Below are 13,138 nucleotides of genomic sequence, written 5' to 3'. Positions count from 1 at the left end.
TTGCACGAATTGGCAAACAACTCAGTAATGCAATCAAACCACCAGCGACTAAAACACACGAGCCAAGAGGAGGACAGCATAGTAAGATTCTGCTTCCTAAAGTTAGCTCATTGCTATCACAAATTATCAAAAATATCATTGTTGGTTTTGTTCACAGGAATTTAAGAGGGACCCTAAAACATGAATTGATTTGTATTAAATCCTTGTTGAGCTTAGTTAAAAAGATATTCTTTTATGAAGATCCTCCAACTAAATCGTTTACTATGAGTTTTAGTTCAAGCGCCCTTTAATCCATTTAAATAGTCTAGAATACCAAATATGGGAGATGTACAAATCAGAACAAAATGAAAAAACACATGGGCCGTTCCATGGATCTTAAAAACATGGGCCTGCTAGAACTACAAAGATACAGTCAAAGAATAACAAAAACAAATATTAGAATAACATTAAAAAATTAAAAAACACATAGTAAACCAAAACCATCCAAACACCATTGACACATTATCCTTATACCATGGACCAGCTTAATCTTAAGCAATCAAGAAACAAATATGCAAATCGCCATGCCTGACAAGGCCCAATATGGATATGACAGTGAAGTAATGCTAATTCTTACCCAAGGTCTCATTCATTTCTCTACTTCAAGTTGCAAAATAATACAATGTAACTCATTTCCCATAAATCCAGTGACGCCTTTAAACAAGAAAGCAAGCCAAAATCTTAGAAACAGAAAGAAAATAAATACTCACCAGAAGGAGGCTTATTTGAAGAGAAAACTGAAGGACCACTTGTAAAAGTTTCAGATTCCTCAAAATTACTGGAAGAGAAACCATTTCCCATTCCAAGCTTATCAAAATATGAATTCCTTCTTTCAGAAAAGTCCTGGTTAAATGAGACGTTCTTTGGCATCTGTCCAAAAACACTAAATGAAGGATGAACATCGACTAATTGATTTCTTGATTCCTCCTGTCTAGCAAAGGAGAACCTAGACTGATTATTATTATTATTTTGAACCTTCCAAGAACTAGACATTTTGAGAGGGCTAGGCTGTTTGTCAGTTTCACCCAACAATTTAGCCAAATTCTGAGGTGAAGTTAATGAGTCATCCCAGGAATCGAGATCTAGTGACAATATATTTGAAATTATGCTGCTCTCACCAGCATCCAATGCAGTAGTATCACCCTGTAACCTGCCCATTTGCTTCACTTCCCCTTCAATTGGTAGAGAGAAGGAACGCCCCATATTTCTATCCAGACCAGCAGAACTGCTTATCAATTTCTCAGGGTATCCATTTGATATTTCAGTATTGCTAGAGGCATGATGAAGTGTACGGTCACCAACCCTATTATCTACAAATATAGGATCAGCATTTACATTAATGACACCAAAAGGATCATTAATTTGCAAAGAATGAGACCTAGAATGATTTGAAACATGGAGCGAATTAGCAGAGTTTGGAAGGTATGTAGTACGGCTGACTACTTCCGGATCCTTAAGCCTTTGATTATCAAATGATATTATATCCTCCTCTACTTCAGACACGGTATTTGTAACTGTTTGAGTTTGAGTATCTGTTCTCCAATCAGATTGTTCACTCCAACAAGAATTGTTCTCAGTTACTGGTGAAGCTAAAGGTTCTTGATATTGGTCAACATAATGTTGCTGTAATGCTTGACTCCCAGGTGATTTTATAGCACTCTGATCTGTAAGTGAATTATTAGTTCTAGTTACACCAGATGGTTCACTTCTAACTGTACTCTCAACCTTTATTGCCGGCATATCAGTTGCAACAGTTCCCCCTTTCTCAGGCTCAAAAGATGGCAATGTACAAACAAAAGAATTTGTATCATTTGACACCAAAGAAGAGCCCCATTCACCGTGCTTAGATGCTGGAGGACTGGAAGACCGATTACTCAATGTTGCAGTAGTTTCATCAATTGTGGCTGGTTTCTCTGATGCGTTGGCACGAAAATCCACAACATTCTGTTTCACAGATTTCAAAGGATCTGGTTTGCCTTTACCATTTATCATTTGATTATCCTCATTCCACACTGCCCTTTTACCTACATCGCTTTGCAATGTAGAACCCTGATTTGTACTTGCAACTGCGGATGAGAATCCTAATGTACCATTAACTGTCTCTGATTTAGGCATAGTAGGGCCATTAGAAGATGTTGAACTAGCAGCTGGCGGCTGATTAGAAGCACGCATTCCCCTGGTATAATACTTATTCAGCAACACTGACCCCCCAAAAAAAAAAAAAAGTCGAGACTAGATATAAGTTATTGGCATACCATGAAGCTGCTGCAGGAAGAGCAATAGATCTACCAGTACTTCCATTAGGAGGTGAATCTTTGCCTGTACTAATTGTATTCTGCAAGAGAAACATATCCAAAATTAAGCCAGTGATACATTTCAGGGTTCTCTCAAATCCAAATCGCATTTCACTGACTTTCTTCAACATCCTTGTATAGAATTGATAGCATAAATTATTGCAATAAATAGAAAATCTTACATGTGAAGTATTTTTGACAATTGGTTTTGCTGAAGAAGTAGAAGTATTGCTGCTATAATCATCTACAGGGGGAGGCAACATACTCCCTGAACGCCGCAGCATATTGTTTATTGCACCAGTAATTTGTTGCACTCTACTTCTTTAAATCATCAAAAATTAATTATTCATCAAATGAAAACAAATAATGGTAATGTAGTGCAAAAACATCAAGCTAAAGATAAAAAATCAGTATAAAATGTATGATTTTGATTGGGTCTCAATCCCTTAATAACAATTAAAAAAAACATCCCCTCCCTTAAGCTCTCTCCCCAAACAACAGAAGAAACCCTATCTTACCCTCCAAAACAAAGTGATTGATGCATTAATAAGAATTGTGGTATGTGAATTACAATTATTAGGGTCACTGGACTCTTAATTGGTCAAATTTTACACATAAATGCATTTGAAATTATTTTTGTCATGTATATTTTTTTCCAAAAGCAAATGAAATAATAAATATTAAGATATAATTTTACTAAGTTCTAGTTAATTTCTGCAGCATAATTTTTCAAGTCTGAGATACTTAAAAACTAGGCCTACAGATATTGCTTTAAAGAGGCCCAAATACAGGACGAAAGGTTGCTTCAATGAGGCCTAGTTACAAAATAAAACTACGGATTTATAAATTAAAACAAGCAACAACTAATTTTCTGTGCTTCTCTGTCACAGAAAGACTAAACCACGGAAGAGGAGAAAAAGCTTGTGAGAGGAAACATCTTTCTCCTCTCCTTTTCCATCTTCTTCATTTCTTTTTCCTTTTCTTCTTCTCCATTATTGTTGCGGGGAACACCAATTTTGAATACCAATTCACACCCCACAACAATCTGGATCATGGAAATAACCAAAATTTTGGAACACAAAAGCAGCGTCATGGTACCATTAGGAGGAAGCAAATTAGGTAACTTTGGGCCAAAAAATTATACCTCTAAACCCCTTTTATTAAGCCAAAGGAACCATATTTTAACATTCCTAAGACAATAAACTGCAGGAAAATTAACAAGAAAAAAGAATTATGCATTTCTGTACAGCATACACCAAGTCGCTCAATGTCAGTGATATAATCAACCATAAAAATATACCTGGTGTAAGCTGATATTATCTCATCTTTTGTAAAACTATCTTCTTGAGAACCAATTTCATGCAAGTATAGACAATCTGGATTGGTGCAAGGCTGTAATAAAAAAATTTTCATTCTGAATTAAAGTATATTCCAGCTATGATTTTGCAGTGTTCACGAGAAATCCAGAAATCCCAAGGTGAAAAGAGTGCTTCATTAAAAACCATACCACATTTCTCAGCCACGCATGACAATACTTTGTGGTCCCAAAGCATGCCCTGAAATCACTAGTACTGTTAGCATGCATATGCAACAAACATTCTAGAAAAAATTTCATAAATGTAAAGACACATACTTTAAAGATCTACCATCCAAGACAAAACCATGTACAGACTGAATACAACGAATAGCTTCATCCTCCTTCGAGTAAGTAATATATCTGCCAAGAAATCAGGAAAGATTTTTATATTTAAAAAAAAAAAAAATCATTAAGGGGCAATAATCACTTTACCAATTATCATTACAACAACAACAACAACAACAAAAACAAAAAAAAAAAAAAAAAAAAAACAACAAAGCCTTAGTGCCAAACTAGTTGGGATCGAATATATGAATTCTTTGTTTCTAATATCCTCTTTAATCAAATCAACACCAAGGCAACGTATAAGTATAAGTCCGAAACATGTTAACATATCATTAAATACAATTAAACGCAAGGGAAACCAGAAACACCTCTACTTTGTAAATAATGTATAAAAACCCAAAATAAAAGATTAAGATTGTTAACCACCTGCGCTGTTCTTGAAGCTCACAAACATTATTAATTGGATATGAATATCAAGAAATTGAGCTTCTGTTGACCATCGCAGAAAGAACGAAAGTTAAAAGAAGACTTTGCATCAGCAAAGACATGGTGAATGCAACTAAACTTACACACTACAAGTATTGTTTGGAAACTGTTGTATTACACCAGCTGCTGTTCGAGACATAGAAACTTTTAGAACCTTTCCATACTGGCCGAAGTACTCTCTGCGTTGTAAAAGCTGCTCAAAAATTTTAAAATACACGCTCAGCAATTTTTTTGAGGTAGTGAGTTTTGGGGAGAGAGAAAGGGTTGGGAGAGAGAAATTACATCTTCATCTGCCAGATTTAGAGGCAGCCCAACAATGTACACAAGGTTCCGTTGGATAACGCGCACACTGCTAAGTTGCTTCCTTCCCTCAGTTGGTTTTGTCTTTGCCTTCTGTGACTTCTTTCGCTCAACACCAATTTCAGCGACCAACCTTTGGGTAAAGTTCAAAGTTATAAGAAAGAAAAACACTGATATCAGTATAACCTTCTAGTGCTGAAACAACTAGAAATCATAAAATCTGATAATGCCGAGACAACCTTTCACAGTTAGCAGCCATTCCAACTATCTTCTCTTTGTCATAAGGTGACCGACATGCTGGGCACCGCCCCTCTGTATCATCTTTCTCTGCCATGTCCATTATATGATGCCAACACCAAACACATATCTGACATGAAGGGAAGGAATTCAGTATAACGAAAATGTGCCATTTACATTAGCAATTGAAGATGAAAAGTGGAAAACAGGTATGAGCAGGTGATTCACAAATTACAGAATACAAAACCTATTAAAGAACCTAAAATGAGAAAGTAACATGTCTTCCTTCATTCATCCTCCCAACTAGGCAAACAGTAACCACTAAAAGATGGCCAATCCTTTAGAAAGTGATGTTATTTGGCTATATGCAATAGAGATCAATCTCTAATCCTACAGTATGTAACTCTGCTCAAAATCTAACCAGAGACACCATAGGACAGAGCATAAAACAGAAGTTTTATATAAAAAGCATAATCTAAAAATCAAAACTGTGATTCTACTACATTTGTTTACACATTACACTCGGAATGTAAAAAAGTCGTGTCCACATACCTCGTAGCCACATTTGCACGGCTTCAATTGCTGATCAGTCAAGTCCATCTCCTCTGCGCAGAGTGGGCAGGTCTTTTCTCCTTCGTCACTCATGGTTGCCCTGAAAACAAAGTACAAAACAAAGATATATGAGATGATACGGTCCCAAACTAACTATTGCACCAAAAACTAAAAGACCCCAATCTGTACCACTGAGCTGAAACCTAATAGAAATATAACTTGAATTTTTACCAAACAAAAAAAAGCAATAGTTCTATATATCTTAATGTCATTTGCTTTGACATTCAAAATTAAGCAACAACCAAATATGCATCCGATTCATGGCTCCCACATTCCCATTACAGCAATTACAACAATCAGAACCAGCTCATCAGAAATGTCGGAAATGTCAGGAATGACAAATAAGAAAATTTAACTGCAAGAATCCTGTAAGGATGCCCAATCGATTGAAGCCCAGAGTACAAATTAAACTCCCAATTGCCTCCACAAATCGCAAATCCAACCCAAACCCAAAAGGGTTATTTACCTCCCATTCTATCCATCAGAAGGAAAAGCCATTACTAATCACCAAACAAATCAATGAAACAAAACACATCGCAGATCAAGAAAACGAATTCACATACAATCAACCAAAAATAAAAAATTAAACCTACTAATCTAAATCAGTTGCATGCAACACAATAAAATCAAAATCGTATATGTCAAAGAAACACAAATCAACAACACAGATAAATAATGGCTTGAAATTGAATTTATTCAGATTGAGAACAAAAATTAGGGATCCTGAAAATAAGACAGAGATCGGGGGGCAAGATTGGAAAATTAGGGCTTATCGAGACTTACAGTTTGGGGATCGAGAGGATTGAGAGATGTAGAGAATCTAAAAACGATGAGGTGCAGAGAAATGAAACGCGAAAGAGAGGAGAAAAAGAAAACCACAAGAGAAGGCTTTGCTTTTAAAAGGAGAGAGATAGAGAGAAAGAGCGAGCACTTGTGTTGTTTGTTTGGATGGCTTTTTTGGCTGCTGGCTTTCTCTTATCCCTGCGTCGCTGTCATTTAAATATTATAGTTTAACACTCGCTGCCCTTTGATTTTCCTTTATTTACAGATATTACCCCGTCCAATTCCGAGTTTGAGTTTCGTGGATTCCCTCCGGTTTAGGAATCCGTTGTGGTATTTAGGGAACTGCCACGTGGATAATTATTTCAGATCCAATGGTTGAGATTTGGGTTTTTTGGTCTTTGATTGTAGCCTTTCGATTTATACCTGACTCTTAAAGATGGGGCCAAGTGGAGGCTTAAGGTGGGATTCAAGTGCCACGTGTACATTTTCCTTTATTTTTTTTCTAATCCGATGGCTGATATTAGTTCTCATGTTTAATTTTTTTTGGTTCACATAAATATTTCCATGATGGAAGTTTCACAGAAATCTCATCTACAAATAATGAGATTTGAATTTTTGATCTTTTTTTCCGGTCAAAGAGATATTAATCATTGAACAATAAAAAATATATAGAGATCGCATAGACAAACAATTACAGAATACAATTACTTGTACGTTGTAAGCCGATTCACTTGAAATCAAAAATATTTATAAAAAAAAAAAAAAAAAAATTAGGATAGGCCATGCTTGCTAGAGAAAAACAAACGAAATTAGAGTTCGAAGGCAGTCACGCTCTCCATCTACATCTGAATATAAATTTTATGAAATTTAAATTTCATAGATTACCATATTATAATTCATAGGTTTCATATTTCCTTATTTGATTGGAAAATAAAATTTGTGATGAAAAAAATATATTTCCATATATAATTAAGTATTTAAAATGTCATCACAGGAAAAAATATGTAATTGAAGAGAAATCTGAGCAATGATGAAATTCAAATAAAAGAATATGCTAAATCGATATTTCCTCTATCCCAAATTTTGCATGGAGATTAAGAAAACAGTTAATTCTTCTAAATTATAACAATACCAAGGATAGTTTATCTAAATTGCCATTTATCTTAAAATCAATGATAACTTGTGAAGATAGTTATTATGTCTAATATAAATATATTTAACATTAGAAAAATATTATCTATTACTTCTTAAAATACTCAGAACAACTTACATTTTGGACAAAATAATAACCCTAAAACGACTTATATTTGGAAACGGTGAAAGTAAAATGTTTAATTTTCATCATTCAAATCCTATCGATTCAAATAATTTCTTTGAATTCAATGCCACAAGAATAATTAATTATAGTGTTAGGCAAAATTTTAATTTTAAAACATAATTCCTACTTTTCAAATCTGCCATAATAAAAATAGCCATAACAATTCAATTCGAATCATATTATGTTTGACCAGAATTGCATTCTGAGCGAGGCTTAGCTAGAGTTCTCAATTATAAAGTGGAAAAAATACAGCTATTTGGACCCAAGAAAAAGTACATTTTGAATACTAATATTAAATAGTTTCAATACTAAGGCTCGGTTTGGCAATTTCAGCACTTCTAGTAGATGTTAGTTGTTTAATTAGCTATCAGTTAATTTACTAGCTGTTAGTAGTTAGATATTACCTATTAGTGGTTAATTGTTTATATAGCGGTTTAAAATAAATGTGTTCTGTAAAAATAAGTGTTTGATTAGATGTTTAATATAAAAAGAATAATGTTATAGAAAACAAGACAATGACAAGTGATGTGCGTAAACTTGATGAAAAATTTATAAAACGTTAAACGTTGACGAGGATAACATTTTATGAAACACTCCCTCAAACCCTAAACTTGGAATAGATGTGACTTTACCGAACATAATTATTAATTAAAAAAGTATTTTAATCCAAACAAAATACTAAACACTACCCTCAACACTCTTGACGAACATAGTCTAAATAGTAAATAAAAGAACTAACCCATTTGCTTAGGGGTGAACTAGGAAAATTTATTTGGGAGGGAAATAAATTCTTTTAATATAAAGAGAATAATTGGATGGATATAAACACTCTTAGAAATTTTTTATTTTGATGTCATGTCAGATAGTGGTTTGGTTGGTCTTCTCACTTACGTGAGAAATGGTATGTATGAGTTTAAGTCCTCTCAACCACAATTTCACTAATTTGGTGAGCCAATGGGAGCTCTCGATCTGTAAAAGTCCAATGAATTAAAAAAAAATTATTATGATAAGAAAGGATACATATTTGGTTCCTAATATAATTCATACTTAGGAATTTAATTGTATTGTATTTTAATATATTTTATTTTATTTTATATGTTGTAGCAAGAATATATAAGTGTGTTCACTTGTAGAAAATTGTGATAGTTTTTTAGAACTTTTTCAAGAGAACCTGGAAAATTATGTTCAAATCAATTAGTTTTCTATTTGGAAAACTAGGAAAATAGTTTCCAGATTTTCCAAAAATTAATTAAGATTTGGAAAACAGTTTAAGTTATTTTCGGAAGTGTTCCTTTATAACAAAAATATATTTGCAAGTTCTTATTCATTTTTTTAAAAAGATGTTTTTATGATGAAAATTACAATAGCTAAAGTGGGCGAGAAATGAGGTGCATGGTAAAAATGTAAAAGATGGAATAGGACAGTAAAAATGGAGATGTATACGGAATAGAGAAGTAATTTAGGTATGACAAAGATATTAGAGCGTGTTATTTTGTAACAAAATGATAAAAAGTTGATATTATTTTATTATAATAATCAATAATAATTTCAAAAATTATTAAATAAAAAATTCTAAATTATTTTATAATATTTTATTTCTTTAAATTATGAAAGTTGTGAATGATATTTATGAAGTTTTTAAATTAAAATATGATTTTTTATTGTTATCAAGTGAACGCATTTTTCATTTTTTTATTTTATAGTTTTATTTTTAAGAAAACTATTTTATTAGAAAATAGAAAATTATTTTCGATAAGTAAATACACCCATAAGAATTCATTTCCTAATTTAAATCAATTATTAGTTACATTACTTATTTTACGTAAGTAATACAAAATAAAACTATATATAAAATGATAAGGAGATATAAACCTATAAATAGAAAGACACAAATAGCTAGATCTTTATTGCACAAATTCGCATGACTCAATATGTTAACAAATTTTGCAATTAAGGAGAATTTGGAAATTCAATAATTTATAAAAAATTCGCATGACTCAATAATTTTTAAAATATATGTAGAAAGTAATTAATTATGTCAAACATAGGGACAAAGATGTAATTCCATCCATAAAAAGTATAAATTATTTATCATAGTTTTTATTTTCTTTGTGTTTGTCAAACAAATAGAATTATCAAAATAGTGAATTATAGTTATAAATGTGCTTTGTCCATCGTATTTACAATAATATACTATCTATAATCTATTTATATTATCTATTAATTTTATTGACAGTATTAGTTTATTATTTAAATTCAAAATGTACTGGCTAAAAATGAACTAAAAATCTTTAATAGTATTTATATTTAATGCGATATTTAATTGGAAAGTTTTATGCTAATTAAATTTTAAATAATATTCTATTATGGAAATTTTTTGTATCTTAATTAGGAATTATAATTTTTATAGGAAGTTAAATTTAATTCATAATTGTTTGAGTGTGTCTTTGTATCCTTTATTTTAACATAAAATCATTACTCAACTTAGTATTTATGTTCAATTAATCTTTGTCACATATAGTACTTAAATCAATATATCAATATATATATATATATATATATATATAGGAAGTACACATGTAGGATTATTAAATTTAGTAATGTCATGTAAGTTAGATTATGACACATTGTAATCCCTACTCATTCCAAAAGATTGCCCAAAATAGAATGATGTATTAGGTTTTTACTACAGTACAGAATTCAAAAATTTTGTATATAAAAGAGAACTGTCTTTTTGTGATATTGCATATTAACCTGCTATAGCAGGTAAACATATAGGTTAGTTGTAATTTTCTGTTATTTTTTTTGCAAATTTATTTCCTTTTCTTTTAGTATAAAAAGTTTCTTTTTAAATCTCATATTTAGAAAAAAATTATATACCATTATTTTTAAATATACATTTTTCCAATTTTCTTTTGGGATAAATATTTTTGAAATTGATAGAAATATCTTATTTCTCTCTATAAATTTTAATAATTTTAACTACATTTGTATTTAAAAAAAAATTAAATATATGCAATAGTCCTTGAAATATATTGTAATGATATAAATCAAGTAAGGAGAATTTTAAAATATAATAAAAATGAAATAAAGTAAAGGATGTATAAAATAAATATTAAAAGTGAATGAAATCACAAAATTGCTTTTGAAAAATTTATAACTATTAACAAAGTATTAATATAATAACTATTACGAGATAGCAAAATAGACAAAAAAAAATGATAGACTTCGCAAGCATTTAATAGTAAATAAACTTTTTTTAATTAAATAGAAATTTTATAACCTATAAAATAGATAATTAGTATTGGCCAAGTTAATGAAAACACTTCTGATTGAAAAGATTCAAACTTGAGATCTCTCACTCCTCATCTAAGTAAAAGATCAACTAGACTACAATTGATCGACAATTATTCAAAGACTTTAGAAGCCATATGTGTGCACTATATTATCTTTATTCATTTTTTCTTTTAATAAAATTAACTTGTGACTAAATGATTAAAACAAATTGCTCAAAAACTTTGAAAAGCATGTATGTGCATCATTATTTTCTTTTAATAATTTATTTAATGAAATTAATTTTTAACTAAATGGAAAAAGAAAATTGCTCAATAAATGTCAATTTCAAAAAACATAAAAGTAAAACCATTAACTAAATAAATGACTTAATAAATTAAATAATAAATTGAAACACCCTTAATTTTTATTTTCGAAACTTTTGAATTTTTATTAAAACAAAAATCTGAATTTTCGACTGTCTGGACTACAAATACTGTTTAATTCTAATTCGAGCCCAAGTTTACGGAGTTGGGCTCAAGCCCAAATCATATTATTAAATATTTGTCGAGTGGAGAATCTTTAGAAATTTTTAAGAGTAACTAAGGAGCATTAATTATTAATTTATTAAAAATATATATGTATATGTGTGTGATTACTATATAAATTAATTAATATAAAAATCTATTAGTATTCTTATTATTATTCAGTAAATTGAGGCAATGTTCTAGAACCTAACTAAAAGAATCAAAATAAATCAAATCGGATTAGAAAACCAAGCAAATCGAGCCGAATCATTGAATTAGACCAAACCGGTTCGAATCGAACCGGAATGGTCTAGAAGCTCCAAGATTTTCTTTTCTTTTTTTTTTTTTTTTTCTTTTTTCTCCTTCCTGGCGCCAGTACCAGCGCGCGACCCCTCCTCCTCCTCCCCTCCCCATTCCAGCCACCGGAGCCGATCTAGTTAGCCTCCTCGACGCAGCGGATTCCGGCAACCCTTCTCTCCTTGCTTTCGTTTCTGGCGTACGCAGAAGGCACAGGAGAGCCGCGACATCCTTCGATCGGAAAGTCGCGTTGAGCCTCCTGCTCCTCGATTTTCCGACGACACCAGCCTCTCTCTTTCGACGACGAAGCTTGGGTCTCCCTTTTTGCTCCATCCTTTCCCGTTCCGGCAGACACAGCAAGCTAGCGGAGCTGCGATCATGGTTTGCGATCTGGACAAGCGCTATCTGCTTTCCTTTTGAATTTCCGGCAAGTAGAGTAAGTTATTTTCAACCCTTTCAATACATTTCATGAATTTTGATCCTGAATAGGAGAAGTGATATAGAAATAGAATTTCTTAGCTACTGTTATGAAGATTAACTAAGAAATTTTGATAAATAAAAATATAAATGGAAGCTATAAATTGAATTCACATATAGAATAGTTAGATTATTGAATCTATTATGAGTTTTTGTAAGGAAACGATGATTCGTTATTGGTAAGTATGTTTGGTTATTACAATTTTTCATTGAGGTATTAGAACAAATTTGATATGGCAGTAACTACCCTAACCATTTGTTTAAGTTATTGCCTTGATATCAGATATAGAATTATTAATTAATTTCCTGTTGAGAAAGGAGTTCATTGGCCTGTAATGTACCGGCTATATTCAGAAATCTGATTTCTTTATTTTGGCAGTGGCTAGTTGATAAAATTTTATGAGTTTTGCTAAAATGAGTTCATATTATTGCTATATATATTTATTTATGATTCGTATTTAACATTGTTGTTGCTAAGGATTAAGGATGTGATTGACAAAGAAATGTGAACTATAGTTTGGGATGACAATAAATTTAATTGAATGTTATTTCTTGCAGCAATAAAGTTGGATATTGGTTAATACGCAAGTTTCTTGACGAATATATAAATGAAAGACTTAGTTTATAGAACTTGAAGGGTTGAGTAAGAACCTAATTTTTTTTTTATGATAGTCCAATATTAAATGTTCCTATAAATTTTTGTAATGATTTGATGAAAATAAAGTTGCATATTATTCTATAGTAAGGAATGAAGTTAAGTAGTGTATAAATCATGAGTGTAAGTGGAAAACTCGAAGAGTTCTCATGGTGGCAGCAGCTGTGAACTAATAGTTAGCTAACTTTTCTGTAATAA

The 13,138-nt window shown here is 31.4% G+C and overlaps 1 protein-coding gene across 3 annotated transcripts; it reads right to left on the bottom strand.

Annotated features, from left to right (window-relative positions):
• Positions 1 to 749: 749 nt before the first annotated feature.
• Positions 750 to 6,596, bottom strand: LOC149491631 (uncharacterized; the record flags this gene model as incomplete). 3 transcript variants are annotated; one of them, XM_089717164.1, is given in 11 exon segments in its annotated part: positions 750 to 2,215; positions 2,295 to 2,374; positions 2,516 to 2,654; positions 3,634 to 3,725; positions 3,841 to 3,889; positions 3,967 to 4,050; positions 4,545 to 4,654; positions 4,744 to 4,894; positions 5,001 to 5,128; positions 5,551 to 5,650; positions 6,394 to 6,596. In XM_089717164.1, coding segments are annotated over 10 exon segments (2,392 nt in total), but the record flags the coding sequence as incomplete, so codon positions are not given.
• Positions 6,597 to 13,138: the final 6,542 nt, after the last annotated feature.

Source organism: Jatropha curcas, unplaced genomic scaffold (genome assembly GCF_041381405.1).
Source record: "Jatropha curcas cultivar XTBG-Jc1 unplaced genomic scaffold, XTBG_Jcur_1.0 HiC_scaffold_1033_pilon, whole genome shotgun sequence".
Taxonomy (NCBI): Eukaryota; Viridiplantae; Streptophyta; class Magnoliopsida; order Malpighiales; family Euphorbiaceae; genus Jatropha; species Jatropha curcas.
This window is presented reverse-complemented; position numbering and strand designations above follow the sequence as displayed.